This window comes from Clarias gariepinus, chromosome 19 (assembly GCF_024256425.1).
Source record: "Clarias gariepinus isolate MV-2021 ecotype Netherlands chromosome 19, CGAR_prim_01v2, whole genome shotgun sequence".
NCBI classification, from domain to species: domain Eukaryota; kingdom Metazoa; phylum Chordata; class Actinopteri; order Siluriformes; family Clariidae; genus Clarias; species Clarias gariepinus.
The window spans coordinates 29,119,426-29,142,015 of NC_071118.1; the positions used below are offsets into that span (position 1 = coordinate 29,119,426).

The 22,590-nt window shown below is 42.3% G+C and overlaps 1 protein-coding gene across 2 annotated transcripts in view; it reads right to left on the reverse strand.

Moving 5' to 3' along the window:
* The window catches only part of sh3pxd2b (SH3 and PX domains 2B), a 29,088-nt gene extending 6,999 nt beyond the window's left edge, over positions 1–22,089 (reverse strand). The window contains exons 1-8 of one of the 2 annotated variants that reach the window (XM_053479168.1): positions 21,820–22,089; positions 19,318–19,398; positions 12,338–12,413; positions 7,752–7,828; positions 5,300–5,391; positions 5,173–5,198; positions 4,461–4,496; positions 278–409 (exon numbers count right to left, since the gene is read on the reverse strand). In XM_053479168.1, the coding sequence (XP_053335143.1) occupies positions 278–409; positions 4,461–4,496; positions 5,173–5,198; positions 5,300–5,391; positions 7,752–7,828; positions 12,338–12,413; positions 19,318–19,398; positions 21,820–21,891 (592 nt within the window). In that variant the 5' untranslated portion in view covers positions 21,892–22,089. The remainder of the gene's footprint in view (positions 1–277; positions 410–4,460; positions 4,497–5,172; positions 5,199–5,299; positions 5,392–7,751; positions 7,829–12,337; positions 12,414–19,317; positions 19,399–21,819) is intronic. The other variant, XM_053479169.1, reaches the window with a different exon arrangement.
* Positions 22,090–22,590: the final 501 nt, after the last annotated feature.

Below are 22,590 nucleotides of genomic sequence, written 5' to 3' on the forward strand. Positions count from 1 at the left end.
TTTTAAGGGTAATTTTCTATAGATTTTTTTGTTTTGCCCATTCTTGGGTTTTCTAGTCATGCTGTTTTTTTTTTGTTTACATTATTTATTTTATAATTTTTTTTTTTATGTTAGATTTTTTAATAAAATGGTTTTAATATAAACTTAACCAAAACTTTGTGGTATTTAATTTTTTGAAATATTTTTTTAAATGTTTAGAATTCAGGATTTTCCGTTCCACAGCTTAAACTCCACCTGTGTGAGATTAAGTGTTGTGAGTTTTTCTCTGGACTCATACCCGACTCGTTCTTCTCGATGACCTCAACCACCTGGCCGACTTGGAGGCTGATCTCGGAGCTCTCCTGCTTCTCGTAGTCGGTGACGGCGACGTACTGATCCAGGAGCAGCGGGTCGGCGCCGCTCGAGTCTCCTGTAGATGGAAAACATGCAGGGGGTTATGGAGTTTCTCTCCAATGCGTGGGACGCTAACGAGCGGAGAGAAGCTGGAGCGAGCGAAAGGCGTCGCCGTTAGTCATGAAAAAGAAGCTGTTTAGTGAAAAGAGATGAAAAAGGAGACAGAAGGAAAGAAACCGACACCAAAAACACCGACGTGACAACATGAGCAGATGACTGCCAGGATCACGTGACAACCCAGAAAATCAAAACCCCAGATTTACACAAAGTTTGAAAACACACCCTTAAACCTCGAACATGGCAAGATAAACCTGCGTTTATATTCAGTACAACAGCACGACCTCGAGTGTGATATCACTTTTCTACAACAGTTCCACAAAAGTCTTTTATTAACCAATTATGATTTGTTCCGTTATCTAACCAGTTATTTTGCTCCGCCCACACGTATCCTTCCTTGAATGGCAGAACTAATTAAACAGCAGGCGGAGCTGGCGACTGAAAACTGGCGGGCGACAGTTAGTGTAATTACCAGGAGGTGAGAGTGGTGTTAAACTCTTAGTGGTACACTGTAACCATAAGGTGAGGAGAATAAACCATGGAGGTGGTGGACAGTCCTGAGAAACTCACAGGATTTACTTTATAGTTACACTTATTACACTTTAGAATATCAGCTCTGTTAACGTTTAGGCTCTGGGATCAAATCCCAAGTAGTGGTAAATGGAAAGCTAGTGCACTATGTAGGTTTTAAAATCCCTTGTTCCACACACCAAGTAGTGCCCTTGATCAGGGGTTAGAGTGGGATTTGGAATTCAGGCTTATGTTAGAAGCTAGTTAGCTTTGTAGCTAAGCGTTAGCCGTGAACAGAATGACACGGACGGTTCAGAGGCGATTCAGAACGACTTAGAAGTGATTAGTGCAGAGACGGCGTGGTGTTTAACACTAGAAGCGCCGAGTTCCGGTCATTTGACTGCAATAGGGAAAAAAAAAAAAAAAAAACTTCACACTCGATCAAATTCCAGGAACCTCCTTTCATGACTTTTCCTAGATCTGTGACCTTAATCACCCTGTTTGCTTACATTTTCAAAATCGCACCAGTAAAAGCCAGTATAAAGCTATTTTGCTCTTATTTACGTGAAATCGCTGACAGCTGAGTGCGGTCATGCCATTTCCTGCCTTTTCGAACCTGCGATTCTCATTTCTCTCAGCAGATGGCGCAAGGGATCGCGCATACTATCTATGCGTCATTCAGTGTGTATATGTAACTATCTCAGGTTTTATTCCATATATGCAGTTATATATATATATATATATATATATATATATATATATATATATACACACACACAAACACACACACAGTGGTTACGCATGAACCTACCCGAAGCTCTTCAGTTTCGCATAATCATTCAACATTGCAACAAACAGCAAAAGACAAACAGCATAACATGCGTGGTATTGTTATTAAATTCAAATTTCAAATTTATATATTATATATTTTTTCATATTTCTATATTATATATTTTTGTTCTTATTTGTACAGTATATTTTATTCTAATTTTATCTTAGGTAGCACAGTATATTTTTACTTTTACTAGTTAATTTCATTTTCCTGCAATATTTCTTTTACTGCAATATGTCTTTATTTTTACTTGTACAGTATATTTTACCAGTTAACTTTATTTTCTACCGTATTACCTTTATTTATATTTATTCTTATGTTTAAGTTTTTATTTTAAGATCACTGGTAGTCGAAAAAGCATTTCACTGCATATCGTACTGTGTATGACTGTGTACGTGACAAATAAATTTAAATTTGAATTTATTAATCACTCTACACTGTTTTAATTTTAGATTTTATTTAAAAATGAATTAATTAATTAACCAAATAAAATAATTCCATTTGTACTTTCCCTTTGTAAAGAAGCATGAAAAAAATTATGGATTGTGTATTGAGCATTAAAAACAATACAAGGCGTGTTATGATGAGGAAACTTTCTATCTCTTCCATTCCAGTGATAAAAAAAACGGAAAAAATGTCAATTTTGAAATCTGCAAAAGCTCAGTGGTCTGAGCACAACGTAATAATCTTTGTATGATCAAATGACTTGTGGCATGAATCTACACGAAGGGTTTCAGTTTCAAATAGTCATTCAACGCTGAACTCAAAAAAACATAATAATAATAATCAAACGAATAATAATTTCTGACCAGCATTGAATAATTATTTAATTATTAATAATTAAAGCTGCTCACATCGCCTGCGTTTTCACTTTTAAAAAATGCAGTGTTTAATCAGCAAGTACATGTCGCCTCTCTTTATGATAGAGGAATATTCTGACTGAAACTAAGCTGCTCGTATCGGCTCATATCGGGAGCATTTTGATCAAAGGAGAGATGAAAAGTGAAAGTGTGTACCAACAACACAGCACAATGCATGTGTGTGAATGGCTGAAATGTGGTTGTGAACCCGTCGTGTCGATTTGAGAGATTTATAAGAGTTAAACAGTTTATAAATTTATACGTGTTAAATAAGCGCTATGTTTGTGGCGCTGTGCGAAACACGCTAATGTGAGCTGCTTTATTTCAGTCATTATATACTAACATGACTTTATTTCAGTCATTATATACTAACATATTTTTGCTGTGTAGTGGACCGCGCGCGCACAACCTCTCAAAGGGCACTAACTGCACAGACCAACCTGTTATCCTTTTGTACTGTTATAAAAATTCTAAATATAAACAAACAAACAAACAAAATACAGCTTTTTTTTCCTCAGAGCTAAACGGAGAGAGATTACCGAATAGGCGTGTGGTCTGTTGCCTAGCAACACTGAACGAAACGAGGCATAATCGTGGTGTTTGCTTCGGTTATGACATAGCATAGTTTATGATCTGTGGTAGATTTGATTTATTTAAACCCAATAATAAAGCTTTATATCCTCAGGAGGGGTCATTACATTGCTTTAGCGATAATTTCACGGAAGCGAGCTCAGAACTAAATCGCTGCTCCTGCTCCATCTAAAGCACTGTTACACTAAAAAAAACATTCAAGCCATTTAAAAGCTTAAAATAGAATGAATGAACTAGTGAATTTTCTCGTTATAAAATTACGTTTTTTTCCCTTTTTTTTTCTTCTTTTGTCCCATTAGAGACTCTGTAGTAGGTTTTCAGTTGAATATGAAAAAATATATATATCGCTGATTACCAACGCGGGAATGAATGGCGCATTGTCCAAGTGCAAGTTGATCTTGGGGCTAAACTATTTGCTTTGGTAGAAAAGCGCCATCTAGCGATCATTGTGCGTCAGCGACAGCTTCCCATTCAAAACAATAGGCGGTCAAATGACCGGTGAACCGCGTTAAAAGTAGGTGACACTGGCGGGACGCTTCAGGTGTTAAGACGCCATAACGTTATCAGATGTGTGTTCTTACTGAAAGTGCTTCTGTGACTGGGTGTGAATGTGGGTTTAGTCAGACAGCTGCTCTCTCCTCAGTACTGCGGACCGTACAGACCTACTCTCACCCACGCTGAGACACACAGTTAGTGTCATTAACCACTGGACAACACCTGGGACACGCCCACTCATACATAGAGTTACACCTCACAGTGCTGTTACTGTCTGTTATCAGATTACTCGCCCAGATTAGTGTTTTTTTGTTTTTTCTTCGAACACTCGGGTTCAGTGTAAATACAGAGACGCAGGACTCATCGATGTCACGCGGTTTAGTTTTACTTCAGTTCTGCAGATGTTCGCTCAGAGGTCGAATTGAATTTAGTTTTATTTGTAAAGCTAATTTAACAACGGTCACTGTCACAAAGCGGCTTTAAACAATCAAAAGAAAAAAATTAGTGAGTTCTTGCTAATGCTAATGCCCGTGTAGCTAGCGCTGCTAATCACCAGCTCGGTGCCATGATCTTTTATTAAGGAGTAATATTGTTAATAATTATTGAGGTTTTAGGGGCTAATGCACCACACACACACACACACACACACACACACACACACACACACACACACACACACACACACAGAGAACAGCACCCAGCCACAAGAGCAGTGTTACTACCTCTCTTTAGGAAAGAAGTCGCTCTCTGCACAATGCCTGATGAGGAGGGAAAAAAGGATGAGAGTCAGAATGAAGGGCGGAGTCAGGAAAAGAGGGGGCGGGGAAAGAAAGCAGCTATTTTCCTAAAGAAAATAAACAGACTGATGAACAAAACCTTGCAGAGTTATTAAACAGCTAAGGCGACGCCCTGAACTGTGATTGGTCTGGTACAGGACAACAAGCTGCCTACAGCCCCTCCCAATAGCTCCTCCCCCAGCCCCGCCCACACGGTTTCAAGCTGTGTGTGTTTATTTGAACTTTAAGTTTAAACGAAGCGACGCTGTGACGAAACTCCTTTGATATCTCCGTAATGTTTTAAATAGAAATTAAAAAAGATCCCTCGTTTCTGTTAGTATTTAAATCTGATATTTTCTTTCCTTCCTTGTTTCTTTTCTTCATTCATCTCCCTGGTCGTCCCTCACACACACACACACTCACACACACACACACACACACACACACACACACACACACACACACACACACACACACACTCCCCTCTGCCTTCAGTAACTCCGCCTCTCTTAGCACCTTTACATTATTTGAACTTTAACTGAAAAATCTTGAAAACTTTGTGTTTGCGTTTCCTGAGTCGCCATAGCAACTAGGTAAACCCTGAACACCCCATAATACTCTTTAATCAGTTCATTAAGGTTTAAAAACTTTTACTTACCCGATTTCTTCTTCCCGATGGGTTCACTGTAGAGAGAGAGAGAGAGAGAGGGGTGAGAGAATGAAACACACCGCTATACGTGTACGTGTGTGTGTGTGTGTGTGTGTGTGTGTGTGTGTGTACTGACTCGATGGGGGGGTTCAGGTCCTCAGGTCGAGTCTCGAAGAACACACGCACTTCTTCACACTGAGAAATGTACGCAGGCAGCTGGATCAGAGCCTGAAACACACACACACACACACACACACACACACACACACACACAGGTTTCAAAGTGAACATTAACATGCATTTGTGAAAGAACAAATTCACACACACTAATGTACAGCCGGAGTTTAACCTTTTAAAGTGAATCTGACCTTTAACCTTTTGTCAAGCTTCAAAGACATTCCTGTGTGTGTGTGTGTGTGTGTGTGTGTGTGTGTGTGTGTGTGTGTGTGTGAGGGAGCAAAGTAAAAGCCATCACAGCTAAGACTAAACTGAAATATTTACTGTCTTACTTCAATGATCAGTCAGTGTGTGTGTGTGTGTGTGTGTGTGTGTGTGTGTGTGTGTTGTGTTGTGTTTGAGTGACATATTTTAATTTCAGTGTTTAATAAAGCTGAGTGCTTGGGGAGTGTCTCTGTCTGGACACACACACAACCACAAATCATACTTAGTCTGAAAGCTGTGTGTGTGTGTGTGTGTGTGTGTGTGTGTGTGTGTGTGTGTGTGAGAGAGACAGTGAGGTGTGTTCAAGGTGCCCTTTAGTCACAAATCAGTTATTTTTAAATACATACGCTACAGATCTCACACGCGCAGGTTCTCCTCTGCTGGTTTTGACCTGTGTGTGTGTGTGTGTGTGTGTGTGTGTGTGTGTCTCATCATGTAGAGCAATCTTTAATTTGAAGCTCATGTAGATAATATTACCAGGATAGCATTCTTTCACCTCAGAAATATTGCCAGAATAAGAAATTTATTGTCGCTAAACGAGGCAGAAAAACTAGTTCATGCTTTTATCACCTCTAGGTTGGACTATTGTAATGCCTTACTGTCTGGTTGTTCAGCTAGATGCATAAATAAGCTTCAGCTAGTCCAGAATGCAGCAGCGAGAGTCCTCACCAGAACCAGAAGATATGAGCACATCACCCCTATCTTATCTTCACTCCATTGGCTCCCTGTGAAATTTCGCATTGATTTTAAAATACTACTCTTGACATATAAAGCATTAAATGGTCTCGCGCCGCAGTACCTGAGCGAACTGCTAGTGTCTTACGATCCGCCACGCCTACTTCGATCAAAGGATGCAGGCTGCTTGTCAGTACCGCGTATTATGAAAACTACAGCTGGAGGCGGAGCTTTTTCTTACAAAGCCCCAAAGTTATGGAATAGTCTTCCAAATAGTGTTCGGGACTCAGACACAGTCTCAGTGTTTAAGTCCAGGCTAAAAACCTATTTATTTAGCCAAGCATTTTTATAAATAGATTAGCCTTAGGTAAAGGAGCAGATCTGGGGGACTCATGGACGTAGAGTATTATGGTGAACTGGTATGTTTGGATGCTGTCTTCCTCACTCTCATTGATCACTCAGGTTTGCTGACGGTGAGGTGATTGTTTGCTTTACATCTCAGTTCCCCCTCATGTTTGTGTTTCCTTCTGGCTCTCCCTTTTAGTTATGATGTCATAGTTAGTCCTGCCGGAGTCTCTGCTTGCACTCTACAGTTAATATACATTCACATTATACACTGTGTGACTGTGACCAGACCTAACTGTTATCTCTCCTACTCTCTCTTCCTGGAGTTTCCTACAGACCACCTGAGCCTCCAATAACCAACTGGACTCCATATGAACTTCTCCACATCTCCTGTTATACTGAACTTCCAGCCTCCTAACACACAGTATGAGTGCAGATCAATCCCTGCTATCCGTTATCACCCAGATGAGGATGGGTTCCCTGTTGAGTCTGGTTCCTCTCAAGGTTCCTTCCTATTACCATCTCAGGGAGTTTTTCCCTCAGCACCGTCACCCTCGGCTCGTTCATCAGGGACGAACTGATCATCTGACTCACACACAGTTCCATGATATTCTTTTGATTGTGTAAAGCTGCTTTGTGACAATGAAGCTATACAAGTAAAATTGAATTGTGTGTATGTGTGTGTGTGCTATATTTAGTTTGTTCAGTGAGCAGACGGATGTTTCCCATCATGCACTGGGGCTGACCTTCTCTCAGTCGTTAGTATTCTCTTCAGAGACGCTGCATTACAGCTAATGCGCCTTTACTGTAGAGCCTCCTCTGCTGCATTAACCTGATTGTGTGTGTGTGTGTGTGTGTGTGTGTGTGTGTGTGACAGAGAGAAGAGGAGAGAGACATATTGAGTGAGTGAGTTAGGATTGTGCGCGTGTGTGTGAGATAGACGAGGACTCCTGAATGTTAAACTCAGTAACACAGTGATGATGCGTGAACCTCAGACTACAGACAGAAATCAGAAAACTCTGCACTCTCACGCGCGCGCACCCCCTCACACGCGCGCACCCCCTCACACGCGCGCACCCCCTCACACGCGCGCACTCTCACACGCGCGCACTCTCACACGTGCTCACCCTGCAGTACTCGTCGATGGGTCTCAGCCGCTTCATGGCCACGTCTCTGATGTGACTCCTCCTGAACAGAATCTTTCCTGCACAGAAATAAAACACATCATCATACACACTTTTTCTCTCAGTCTGCAGCATGCACACACACACACACACACACACACAGTCTAATAAAACACATTAATCAGTAACCGTATCATCAGAGCTGATTTCATTGTTATTCTAAACAAACTCGGCAAATAATTCTCTCCTCACGCAGGGCGCTTTAGGACGTGTAGAGGCGGAGTGAGGTGGAGCTCGACTCGGACACGTGATTGGACTCCGTCTGTGTCCCAGTGTACGAGCACGGCGGGTGAGCTGATGTACTGACTGAAGGATGTGTGACTCCAATACAATAGGTGGCGCTGTGCTCCCTTTCAGCTCGTTAGTTAGTGTAGTTAGTTAGGCCTTGTTCACACGGGCGATAAGTTTTAGGATAAACAAACGTGCTCTGAACGTCCTAGACGTTTATGTTGTGTTTTGTAGTGGCGATCGATTGACCAGCGTTCGTTTGTCTCTGTCTAACGTCAGCCTGCAGCCCAAATTGTAGTTCGTGTGTTAACCTGTGGGGGCAGTGTGTCGGGAACTGGATATGAAAGCCCGCCGCTACCGGGTTCACCCTCTGACCGCACAACGTCGGATTAAAGAAAGTTTTTTGTGGTTTATGAAGAAATGCGAAAATTTCCGCGTAAGTTTTTCAAAATTTTTTTTTTAACTTGCCCTTTTCCGCATTTCCCTATGTATAGCATGAAGGATCATGGGATATATCCGGTCCTCCGAAGCGTAAAATGAACGTAAACAAAGATGAACTAGAAGTTGTTTCCTTGCGTTCGTTGGGTTTTGAACGCCAGGAAAAGCTGCATGCAACGTTTTTTTTAATGGCGTATAAACGTGCAGCCGGACAAACGCACGTCACCAAAGCCTGTGTGAACACTCTCATTGACTCCTACATGTAGAAAACACTCTGCGCTTGATCAGCGCTCACCGGACGCTACGAACGCAAGAAAAATGCTTGATTTTATCGCCCGTGTGAACAAGGCCTTAGTGTAGTTAGTCTAGTGTAGTGTAGTTAGTCTAGTGTAGTTAGTGTACTCCCCATTAAACCCGATCCTAAACGTTTCCACAGAGCAGATGTATTACCTGTTTATTAATAAATTATTATAATATAGAATAAATTCTTCATATAAAAATTAAATACAAGTAATAGAGTAAAATAATAAGTAATTGAATATAAGTCTAGAAATATATGAATAGAATTACAAATACAGAATAATTAGTTTGTTTCTTATGATGTCATTCCTCCTCTACATTTCTGGAGAAAAGACAGCGAGAGAACAAAGTGAGGAAGAGAAAAGAAGTGCTGAAGGAAAAAGTTACTAAAGTGATGAAATGAAAACAAAAGAAAGAAACATGTGACGGAGGAAGAAAAGAGTCGAGTGTAACGATACAATCACTGAACATTGAAAACGGCTCGTGTCGTTCCAAACAGTTACAGAGATAGAAGTGTGTGTGTGTGTGTGTGTTTGTTTAGGGGGCGTGGCTGGGGCCACTCCAAGTCGTAACGTTACATTTTGTGTGTATATTTAAAAACTAAGCTCAGGGTGACGTTTATTCCAAAGTGGTTTAAGAGCATGTTTTTTTTTTTAATCAGCCAGTGTTGATATTGACTTTTATTCCTGTGACAAAATCGTGTTGTGGTCGCGTCCCGAATGGAGCGGGACCGTTCTCAAACGGTGTAAGAGATCCTCGCTGTTGTTTTCCTGGAGCAGGCAGGAGACCTGCGGCTCTGTTGTGATATAAGGTGGTTCAGGGTGACAGCAAAATAGTGCACGTGGAAGTGGGCTAAACTCGGAGGTGGTTTTTAGCTGAATCACTCCTGCACTCCGTGAGGAAGGACTGGAGCAACAGACAAACAAGATTTACAGAAAACTCCCGATTTCATTTCTTATTGCCTATTTACGGCCCCATCGCTCCATCTGTGAGACCCTGATTCATCAGGATTTTTTGAGGAAATAATAAGAATCATCATCATGATGGAATTGTTATTAATTATTCTGAAGATGTACAATAATAACAGCAGGCATTAATACAATACATTTTTTTTAAAAGGGCCAAAGGAAAAATATCGGTGGTACAAAACAACCTGGTCTGGGTTTAAACGGATTACACTGCAATCTGACGCTCCTCATCGGCCCGAGTCGGAGACGCCGGCGTTCACTTCGCTCACACACTCAGTACTGAGCTCTGGACCTGTCTGGGGTCAAACCCCACCCTCCACACCTCCCAAAACAAACACCAAAAAGCAGCTGGAGTTAAAGCCGAGCGACCCGGCTCGTGAGTGCCCGAGACAGGGACAGGGGACATTAACGCCGTCGGTCCATGTCCACGCCAGAGGGCGTTTCACACTAGGCGCAATTTATTTGTACCTGACGTCCTGGTGCGGCTCCCTTCTGCATCGGGTCTGGCCGTGTAGGTCACTGGACGAGATTGGAGCGTGATGCGCGCACACACAGACTTCAGAGGAGACAGACGGAAGTGATGACGTCACGTCTAAACTGCGGCCTACCTCCATGTTCAGGTACGTTTGGTATCCGATCTGATCCAGTCCCTGCCCGATCCCTGACCCTCCCCAGCGGACGATTGTGCTTTCACTGATCAACATGAACCAGACTTTGGGTCACGTGTTTACAGAAGCGATCACGCGGCTCTATTGTGGTAAAACCGCTCAGTGTTGGTGTCGGTCTTCATGTCCATGCTGAAACCCCTCAACCACACACTCCTGAACCTCTCAGAGAAACCTGAGTAAAAGTAACAGGACGTGCTCTAAGAGGAAAAATTATAGAGAGACACAAATGAGAAAATGATGAGACGGGAGTTTCAGGTTTTTGGGGTCTCAGGGCGACGCCCCTCTAAGCAAATACAGGAAGCCTCTGAAGTGGCTTTAAGGCTGTTTATCCTCGACTCCGTTCCTCAGAGCGTTAGCGCGCATCAGCACTGCGGTCAGGTCTGGTCGGAGGCTCCATGTGTGTCTTCATGTGTCTCCATATGTGTGTGTGTGTGTGTGTGAGAGAGAGACTTCAAATCCTGAGTCAGGGGCTTTAACCGAAAAACAACTGGAGGAGGGAAATTCCACACAGACACCACCATCACAGGCCCGACCTGGCTTCTGGAGCTACACTCTCAGGTGTGTGTGTGTGTGTGTGTGTGTGTGTGTTTGTGTGTGATTCCATTCACAGAGCAGCAACAAATCATCTTTTATTTACTATAAAATTAAACCTCCTATTATTCAAATCAGAGTAAACTCCTCCGTCCTCTTATCTGTTACTATGGAAACGATAAGGTATTTGATCAAATGCACAAATATAAACCCGCAGTACCGTCAGAGCCGTAGATCAGATTCTCTTTCCAAACCCAAAGGTCTGATAAATAAACACAGCCAAGAGAAGTGACCGTGTGTGTGTGTGTGTGTGTGTGTGTGTGTGTGTGTGTGTGTGTGTGTGCTCCTTAAACCATTTCCAGATGTCCACACACACGCATGCCCACAGCTCAGTCTGTGGTACTGTACACAGTCAGTGTGTGTGTGTGTGTGTGTGTGTGTGTGTGTGTGTGTGTGTGTGTGTGTTCACGCTGTGACTCAGGAAGATAAAGTTCAGTATAAATGCTAAGACGATGCTTTAGAAATAATAACAATAATTCCTATAAACGATGTGCAGTTCTGATGTTGCTGAACTCTGCAGGAGGACTGGTTTAGGACTGGTTTAGGATTAAGTTTAGGACTGGTTTAGGATTAAGTTTAGGACTGGTTTAGGATTAAGTTTAGGACTGGTTCAGGACTGGTTCAGGACTGGTTTGAGTTTTGTTTGCGTCGGTGATGCGGTGGTGATTCTGCAGGAAGGAAGTGACTCAGGTCTGCTTCTGAAAAGGATAAATTTAGAGCTCTGCTGGTTTTATAGTGAAAGGAAGTGAAAGAAGTAGATGAGCTAATACTTTCTGGAAATGTTAATAGTTATGTTTATGTAAGGTCTGACCGATCAAACGCAACCACCATCACGCAACCACCATCACCATCCGTCAGTGTGAACACCTCCATGTTCATACTGATCCACATTAAACACCATGTGGAGATCTGAGCTGCAAAACATCCTTAACGTCAAGATCAACCAGAATTAGACAAAGGACGGAAAAAAAACATCACCATTTGGTTTTATCAGTGAGTCGAGTCGAGTGATATAATCCAGTAAAAAATACCTGAATGATGGCAGGATGAGTGAAGAAGTGATGGAGTGAAGAAGTGATGGAGGAAGGAGTGACGGCTAATGATGGGTGATGGAGTGATGGAGTGATGGAGTGATTGGTTAAAATGTCATGTACATCAATTATTACTCCATCTTTCACTCACACACAGGGGGCGGTCCCAAATAACGTATACGTTTAATTCATGACATTACAGTAGACGGCGGGTGCCGAGAGAGACATGCGCCGTCTCAGCACGGTATTCGTCCTCACGTCCTCTCGTTTAAGAACGATAATAAACTGGAGCGAGTGAAACGCACCTGGCAGAAAGGGGATGATCCTACGCTTCGGATCCTTCTGTCCTCCTTCCACAGGAAACTTATCCAGGAGCTCCATCTGAAAACAGGAATAAGAGCCGATTAACTCTACAGTAACTGAACCCCACTCCGTGTTCCCGACTCGGCGTCCTGCAGGAACTCTGTGGAGCGCTTCCACACGACTCGAACCCGACTCTGCAGGTGCGATTCTCATCAGATCGATTGGGAAAAAAAACAACAACCTCAAATTCACAAATAGAAATAGATAAGTGATCCGGTATATGATTATATATTTAATGTCATCAACGTCTGTTTTTTAATAAGAACAAACAGACGCACATGAGACTTGAGTCATGTGAAGAAATCGTAATCTTTACTCTCAACGATTCTGAAATCTTTTTTTATAAAAATCAGAAATGCAACACACGCCTGCAGAACACGTGGAATCCCGGGAACGTTAACGTGACTGACGTTACGGCTGATTTACTCGTCCGTCACGTTCTCAAATCCGTGAGCGATCGCTCGCACCAGCGCACTCCCATGTTGCACTGCGCTCGATGTTTGTGTGTGTGTGTGTGTGTGTGTGTGTGTGTGTGTGTGTGTGTGTGTGTGTGAGAGAGAGAGAGACACTCCTCAATGCTACAGTCTGTAAATGTCACTGTGGCAGCTGAGCCACATCATGTACGAGCTGTTTTCCACTTTTGTCCTTTTTTTTTTTTTTTTACAGGAATTTCCTCTCCTTCTCAACAACATTCTCGCTGTGAGACATCACATGACCGTGTGCGTCTCACTTTTACTGCAATGTTTCCATGGGACAGACGTGCGTGTGAGTGTGTGAGGTTGAATTGCTGTCCTTTGAAAGATTTAAGAGGAACAATATCATAATGATGACGACATTATTAAAACCTCAAACTTGTGGGCCATGAAGAAACAAACACACATACATAGACACACACACACACACACACAGACCTCCTCGTGATCCGCGACACGACGCCGCTCCGTTGTTCTAAACAGGAAGTGCTTCATCATCAGTTTTGCATCTTACAGGAAAAACCTCTGCACATCTGGATTTGATTCCAGCTGCAGGAGGCGGAGCTTTTACAGATTTACTCTCAGCTGCAGTACACACCTTCACCGACTTCCTGTTGGATTTGGATTCATTTAGGTCTTCCTTCACCGGAGACGTTTATCACAACTGTGTCAGAGCACTGGGGATCGCTGTGTGTGTGTGTGTGTGTGTGTGTGTGCATATATATGTGTCTATGTATATATGTGTACATGTATGTGTGTGTGCACATGTGTATATATGTATGTGTGTGTCTTTCTGTGTGTGTCTGTGTCTACACCGTTACAGGAAAATAATCAACAACAACATCTTAATGTGATGCACTCCACCTCACCACCCAGTTATTGATTGTTCTCCTGTAACGTCACCCCGAGTGTTTCATTCCTCCAGAGCGATTCGACAATTACAGACTTTATTTACAGAAAAAACAAGACGTTTGCTTTTTATCAATTTACAGTCAAATGTAACGTTAGTTCTCGTTCTTACTCAGATTATATCAGCCACACACACACACACACACACACACACACACACACAACTCTTTATTCTCTTTAAAAAAAATAAAATAAATAAAAACATCACATTTGTCATGTTGCTGTATCCCATCAGGACGTGCGTTTAAATTATTTTCTTCCTTTTCTTCTCTTATTTTTCCCTCCATCTTTCTGCCCTAATTATAATGTCGTGAGTAAATCCTGGGTCTCTTTAACTCAAACACGTAAAGCAGTTGTGAGCGCGCGTCATCTTACGCTGTCAGAATCACATCCGTCATAATAAATGTTATTCATTTAGATCACAAACTTAATCAAATGCTTGTGAAAGAAAAACCTTTGTTTTTATATCAGATGAAATGGGCGGGGCTAGAACTGGTTCAAATATGATTTTTTTTTTAGCTCACAGTGTATCACGTGAAACATTATTTTCCCCCTCGGCGTACGGCACGCGCTCGCGTCTGCTTCACGTGCTCGTGTTAAAGAGAGTGAGGTTTCACTGCGCTGACGTACACCAGCGTCCCTCCTCTGAAGCTTTTAAAGCAAACGATCTCAGACAGGCATCGGGATCGATCTCTAGCGGAGACACAGAGAAACATCTTCACAACGTTCTCCTTGTGCTCTTGTAGGAGTTGATAAACGACAGGGTCGTGACCTCTCCTCCTCCTCTAGTCTCCTCCCCCTCCCCGGGGCTCGTGCGCTGCCTCACGTCTCCAGCTCCGTTCTTTACGACGTCTCGATGCGAGCGCTCTGGTTTTAAGCCAAGAGTCTCGAGATGGTCTTCAGGGAGTTCTGTCTCTCATTCGTCTGCTGCTAGCTCTTTTCTGGACCTCCTCGGCTCGGCCGTTTGGTTTACAAGCAGCTGATTCAGCACATAGCTGAGAGACAGGAAACACTCGTCTGAAACATGTTTACATGCGTTTCCCTGAGCCGGCCCAAAACCCCGAGCAAGAAACCACGCTGGAGAGAGAGAGAGACGCTTCCTGCAGCGCGCCGAGTAACGTCTAATGTCTAATTAAACATCGAGCCGTTACACTTATCTGTTTATATTTAAGTTACGCTGAATACTTCCTGTTGTCACTCATGTTATAGCAGCTACAAACACCAATGTCTATTTATTCACTTAAAACATTAATAGAATCTTTATTTAAACTTTTTTTTTTTAAAGGTTTAAGGTTTATCTCTGACCCTCACAAAGCATCGACACTGGAGACTCCCACCACTGATGTTATAGAAACCTCTCTCTCTTTACACCAATGATGTTCAGGAGCTTCAAGACAAATATAACAATCAGTGTTGATCAGTTGGGTGTAAGGCATGACGAACTACATCGCGTTAAGAGTCCTCGGATTACGTTTTTGATGTAACAAGTAATCTAACGCGTTAGAGTCGCCATTAAAGTACTCAGTTATTTAGGTCCTTTTTAAAAATGTAATCCGATTTTTAGACAATTTATGTAACCCGTGAGCCAGACAGCAGTCGTTCCTAATCCATTATTGTGTGTGTGTGTGTGTGTGTGTGTGAAAGTCGTCCTACAAGCTCCGCCCCCCTCTGTTATTCCTGCTGTTATACCACTATCTCACCCATGCGGTTTGACTATGTGAGGACCGACACGCGGAAAGATGGAAACCACAGCACCAATACTGGCGTACTTATGATGAATCGTACTTATGGCCACTGCGCGAAACCACGTATGGGGTATCAGTAGGTGAGAGAGGGGTATTAGTGGGTGAGATGGGGGTATCAGTAGTTAACAGATTATGGGCCAAACTTCACTGAGTGATGATGCTAGAATAATTATAAAGGTCTTGACTAAAACAACATGCATGAGGAATCACAAAGGAGTTTTCATTTTCTGTAATGGGAAAGTACAGAACTAGTTACTTTTATCAGAAAGTAACGCTGTAATGTATAAATTACTGTATGATTATTTCTCCGTCTCATTCTTTCTATTATTCCTTCTCTTTCTCTCTTTCTTTGCATCTGTCCTTCTTTTTGTCTGTCTCTCTCTCCTTATGTCTGTTTATCTGTAATGTATAAATTATGATGTATGATCACTTTTTAATGACAGTAATTTTGTAATGTAAACAGTTACGTTAAACAGTACCGTCCCCCAACACTGCTAATAACAGCTTTTTACTACAATAAATTTAAAAATGAAAAATCTCATCAAGTAGGAATTCGATCTGTCTGTATATTATTTATCTATATGTGTATAATAAACTTACTGGAAATTGAACACAGCAAATCGTTTGTTTATTTGACTGTTTACTTGTTTGTTTATTTCATGATTTAATTATATCCATTTTTTTATTATGTAGTTTCTTTTCTGCCTGCAAACCTTTGGCATGAGAGACAAAAAGAAAGAGAGAGAGAGACAAAGAGAGAGAGACTCAGAGAGAAACACAGAGACACAGAGAGAGAGACACATAGAGAGATACAGAGAGAGAGAGTGTGAGAGACAGAGAGACACAGAGGGACACCGAGAGACACAGACAAAGAGAGACACAGACAGAAAAAAAGAGAGAGACACAGAGAGAGAGACAGAAAGAGAGAGAGACAGACAGAGAAAGAGACACACAGACAGAGAGACACAAAGAAAGAGACAGAGAGAGACAGAGAGGAAAATAAATCAGGCATCAGAGAGCTATGCATGTCTACGGCCAAGAGTCCAACATCCAAATAATTCCAAATGAACCCTTTCCAGGACTTTTTTTTTTTTCCATCCTCGCCATGGAAACGCGCCCTTATTACCATGACGACACACTCCCCATGTGACTGGTTTGATCTGCGGTTTATTAAAAACTAAATGAAATCAGATGAAATTGTCAAATCTGAAGTATTTCCATGTGTAAGTGTAACACATTATACACATGTGTGTGTGTGTGTGTGTGTGTGTGTGTGTGTGTGTGTGTGTGTGTGTGTGTGGCGATGGCTTTTCCATGCGGCCCAGAAACTATCCAGCTGTATGAAATAAGCATCAGTGCGACGGTGTGTGAGGCGAGTGTGTGTGTCTGTGACTATATGAGTGTGTGTGTGCGTGTGTGATATAAGGAAGCGCGTCCTGACGGGGGGAAACGACAGTGAGAGTGTGAGGAGACGGCGTTCTCGGAGGTGATGTGATGCTCAGAGCGGAGAGTCGGTGAGACGAGCCGCAGTAAATAACGTCACCGCGCGACAACAGAGAACCTTTCCAGGGTGTGGGCGGAGTTAATGGAGAAACCTCCCCTTGGTTCGCTCTGGGGAACGGGGGAACAGGTTCCTCGAGTAACAGTATGTGTGTGACACAGCTCTTTCTGTAATAACCGCGTGCGTGCGTGTGTGTGTGTGTGTGTGTGTGAGAGGGAGAGATCGTATTGCGTAACAAATTTTTAGTTTTCTTTGTAAAACAGAGTTTTAGACTAAAGCCTGGCGACATGATTACGTTACATCACGCTATATTTACGCTCCGATACACTTGTGATTGTTTGACTCACAGAACACGTGGTGATGTCGTTATTAATAACTAAAGCCGGAAGTAAATAAAATTAACACATTCATCTCATTGTTGTGAAATTAACACCTGAACACACACACACATTCTTAGCCGCCAAAGCAAAGCTAAAGCAAACACCGTCGTCACAGCTGAAGCGTCCTGTCGTACCGTACGTCCTGATGATCGTATCGCGCGGCGTTAGCGTGTACGGGTCATGCAGGGTGTCTGATCAGACAAATTCTAGACGCGAGAGTTAGAGATGAGCTAATGGAAAAAAATTCTGAGAACAGTTTCTGTTTGTGCAGCTACAAGTTCTAGTTCTAGTCTTTGTCCACTCAGCCACGCCCTGATCTCACACAGTTTGGGAATCAGAGTTTATTTGGTGTTAACGCTGATTCAAAACATTTACAGACTCCGGAAACGGATTGGAAAAAACACTTTTCTATAAGTCACAATGTTTTCTTTCTAACTCAAATACAGATTTTTTTACATTTCCAATACATGTTTACATTTTTATTATTTTTTAAATACAGCTGCTGTTGCGTCCCAGGGCTTTGATTCATTCATAATTAATTTTCCTACTATTAATTTGCGATCAATTTGTTTTTTATAGATAAAACCTGTCGATGCGACACCAGTAGGTGAAGACGGAGCTTTGATAAACGACCTCCCCGAAGCCTCAACATCACCTCCATCAGACTGTAATCGTGTTTATTTATTTATTTATTTATTTATAATTTGTTTATTCTGTGAATAATTCATGCGTTCCTTCTGTTGTTCATTCGTCACAGGAAACGTCCTTGTGTGCGTTTCTTCCTGATTCACATTCACTCTAAGGAGTTGGAGTTGAGAAGTTAGAGAAAGGGATGTGATCAGTTTTTTTTTTTTCATATTTAGCTCCAAAACTTTGGAATAGCCTTCCAGACAGTGTTCGAGGCTCAGACACAGTTTCCCAGTTTAAAAGTAGACTCAAGACGCATCTCTTTAATCTGGCACACGCGTAACTCATCCCATAACCTCATACTCCAGTACATCTATCCTGAATGGCAACTACACTAATTCTCTCCATCTGTTCTGTACTTTTCTACCCATCCCGAGGCATCTGGAGATTGTACCAGCTTCAGTAGACAAAGCTCCAGCTGGATTCTGCTTTATGATGGTTGGAGCTACACATCCTGCTCCTGTGCTCCCAGTGATCCAGACCCCATCTGACCTCTGCACCTACTGACTCCCTGTGCTGAACTGGACTTCATGTTAATTTAAAGAATTTCTGTTATATTGTACTCTCAGCTGCATAACACACATGGTGTTATATCATCTCTATCCGTTATCACCCAGATGAGGATGGGTTCCCTGTTGAGTCTGGTTCCTCTCAAGGTTTCTTCCTATTACCATCTCAGGGAGTTTTTTCTTGCCACTGTCGCCGTCACCCTTGGCTTGCTCATCAGAGACATTTCATTCATTCATCTCGTTATTATCTAGACACATTTTTCTCACACATACACAATTTATTATTGTTATTTTATTTTATATATATATTTTTTATTATTATTTTATTATTTTTTTTGTGAAGCTGCTTTGAGACAATGACCATTGTTAAAAGCGCTATATAAATAAAATTTAATTGAATTGAATTGAAATTGATCACTGATACGCCGGTGCTTTCGTCTTCATATCTCATTATTTCTAAAGCAAACTCCAATAAATATCATGGGATCAAAAACTTTAAAACTGCAAAGCGTTAAATTATGGTCAATAAGTAAAAGAGAAATTTCAGTGTACAGTTTGTTTACTGTTGGATATTCGGGGACCTGAAGACGAAGACGTGGGTGATGAAGACACGATGTTGTAACACTTCGAACTGTTAATTTAAAACCCGAATGTCACATTAACGTTAATGTTGGAACCCAATTCTCTGAGCGTGGAGAGAAGGGACGAGTAAACACACCTGCAGGTCGAAGAACTTGCTGTAACGCCTGAAGATGATCTCAGTGCTGCTGTCGGACCACGACACCTTGATGATGTAAACCTGCAGAGAGACAGACAGAGAGACAGATAGAGAGACAGACAGAGAGAGAAAGGAAAAAACATCAGTTTCTAACTGCAAATCAGAGACTCGCACATGCACTCACACAGGATATGCTTCACCTAATCAGGCCTTTCTTCGCTTCATTTGTTTACATTCATGTCTTTCAGCTGTTTGTTCACTGATTCATTCTTTACTCTTTTATTCATCATTAATCTGTCCATTCTTCCACTCATTCCACTGTTTATTCACTCAATCATTCATTGTTCACTTGTTTTTTCCCCTCGTTCACTTATTCCTTTATTTAATCTTCCACTAATTCATCACTTCATCCACTGATTCGATCCTTTGTTCATGCATTTGTTACTTCTTTCTTTTCTTTATTCATTTCTTTCTCGTGGAACACGACCGAGCTGATCTTCATAACACCAGAACTGAAACTATAAACAGATAAGAAGTGGGATGGGCGCTGGGGTGCGAGGGGAATAAAACACACACGCGCCAGGGTCGCATAGCGCTTCTCCACAGCACGCTTCTCAGACCTGAGATGTGAGGAGATGGAGAAGTTTCTGAGTGTAAATCAGACAAACATCTGACATTCCACTGACTCTGGAGTTTAAAGCCTGAGACATGAGGGACGTGGAAAACTCATGAACTGAAAGATAGACAACCTGACAGACGGAAAACAGATTAGCAGAGAGAGAGAGAGAGAGAGAGAGAGAGAGAGAGACGGGTCAGAGGTAGGCAGGTTTTATATCAGCAGAAACAGACAAAGTCACAAACAGAGAGAGAGGAGAGAGACAGATTAACAGACAGAGACAGTAGGGTAGAGAAAACAAAAAAGACAGATAAATAAACAGACAGACAGAAAGACAAAGTGAGACAGATGTACAATCAGACCAAATGCTAGAGACAGACATAGACAGACAGATAAACACAGACAGGCACAGACAAGAAGAGACAAATAGAGACAGGAAGCAACAGGCACAGAGACAGAGACAGACAGAAAGATAAACATAGACATTAAGAGACATGCAGAGACAGAAATAGAGGTAGATAAACAGACAAAAGGAGAAAGAGACAGAGACAGGCAGAGAGAAAGAGACAGGCAGAGAGAAGGACAGATGAAAAGAAAGAGAGAAAGAGACGGACAGAGAGAAGGAAAAATAGAAAGAATGAGACGGAGAAATGGAGACATACAGAGACAGGGAGAGAGAGACAGAAATGTTCTTGAAACTGTAGGAGGTGAGGCCAGATATTTAAAGCATGACGTCCAGTCCTCTATGTGTGTGTGTGTGTGTGTGTGTGTGTGTGTGTGTGTGTGTGTGTGTGTGTGAGAGAGAGAGAGAAAGAAAGACATTTCTGGGATGTTTGGAGGCTGCTGCGGTGATGAACATCCTGTTTCATGTGTGTACCGTGATGAGAACTTCACATCCTCTACACACTGACAGTGTGTGTGTGTACTCGTCTACGGATGGAGGGATGAGAGGAGGAGAACGATACAGAAAGACAGCTGACTCAGAGACAACAAGACAAAGAAGGACAGACACACACACACACACACACACACATATATACAGACAGATAGACGGAGCTGAGACAAAGTTAATAAAGCTTTAGGGAGTCTCAGAGCGTCTGAGACAGAAGTGAGCTGGACGTGAGCCAGATGTTTCCTTCCCAACTGTACAAAATAAAAGTCTTTTTGCGGCACGTGACTGTGGGTCAGAAAATCAAAAGACTTTTTGTTTTTATGTTAACAAAAAGTAATGTTAGTATGTTAGCATTAGCATGAGGGCTGAGAAACGCTGAAGAGTCCTGAGAGTGATGATGATGATGAGGAGGAGGAGGAGGAGGAGGAGGAGGGCGATGAAGACTTTTCCAGGTTGTAATATTTCCATCTAGTCCACTGACTCAGCAGAGAAGAGGAATGAGTTTTAACAGAGAGAGCTGGAGGGAAGGAGAAATCCTCAACAACACAACTTACCACCTCAGTATAAACACTCAGGGTGTGTAGGGTCATGTGGAGAGGAGGAGAGGAAAGGAGGAGAGGAAAAAAGAGAGGAGAGGAGAATAAATGAACTGGAATGTTAAGCGCGTGTGAACGCAGCCCGAAGGAAAGACTGTAATCTGATCCGCTGTGTGTGTGTGTGTGTGTGTGTGTGTGTGTGAGAGAGAGAGAGAGAGAAAGAGAGAGAAAGCGAGACACACACACACACACACACACACTATTCTTTCATATCCAATATGTTTATAAATATAAATAGGATCTATAATGTAATCTTCTGTAACTGTTTTGGAAACATTGTAATCTTGTGTTGCGCTCGCGCCGGTGAAGCGCTTTGATCCTCACTGCTCTTTGTTCACTTTAAACAAACACACACACAACTCGACTTTTAACACACACACACACACACACACACTTACATAGTGTTTGCTGGGGTTTCTCCTCTTCTGGACATCCTGAACTGTGACATCCTGGACCGTCCGCCGCGGCATGGTGGCGCAAACACCCGGAATAAACACTGTGAGAAACACCCCGAGAAACACTCTGAGCAACACTCTGAGAAACACCCCGAGTCAACAGTAAACACTCTACAGCGGCTTTAACGCGCAGGATTCACACACAGGTCCGAAGCTCAGGGAGTTCCAGCGGACTGAGGTGTGTGTCATCCGCCTGCGAGAGGGAGAGTGTGTGTGTGTTCTGGAGGATATTACACTCTGTCTGTGTGTGTGTGTGTGTGTGTGTTGGAGGTCCACGTAGGACTGAACGCAGCGTTTTTGTCCTGAACTTCCAGGACCGTCTCTTAAAGGGGCCGCGCGCTCTTTACTCCCCCCGGTAATGACGTCACACACAAGACCACTTAACTAACTACTCATGAGACAGCAAAACCACTCGGACACTTCACTCAGTCACAGACCACAGGGAGAGAGAGGCTGCAGCAGAACCTCGGTATACGAGTTTAAGGAGAAATGTCGTACTGTGAAACATGTTTCCCCAAAGGATAATCCGTTACCTCCACCCAAAAATATCATTAATTTCCAGCAATATAATTATATTTTTGCATATAAAAAACAATCAAAAGACTTACAAAAGACATGGCATAAGAGCGAGCAGTCTTAAAAATGTTCGCCTTGAGAATTGAAATTTTGCAAAGAAATGTGCCTCGGAACACAAAGCACTTTCCACAAACAAGA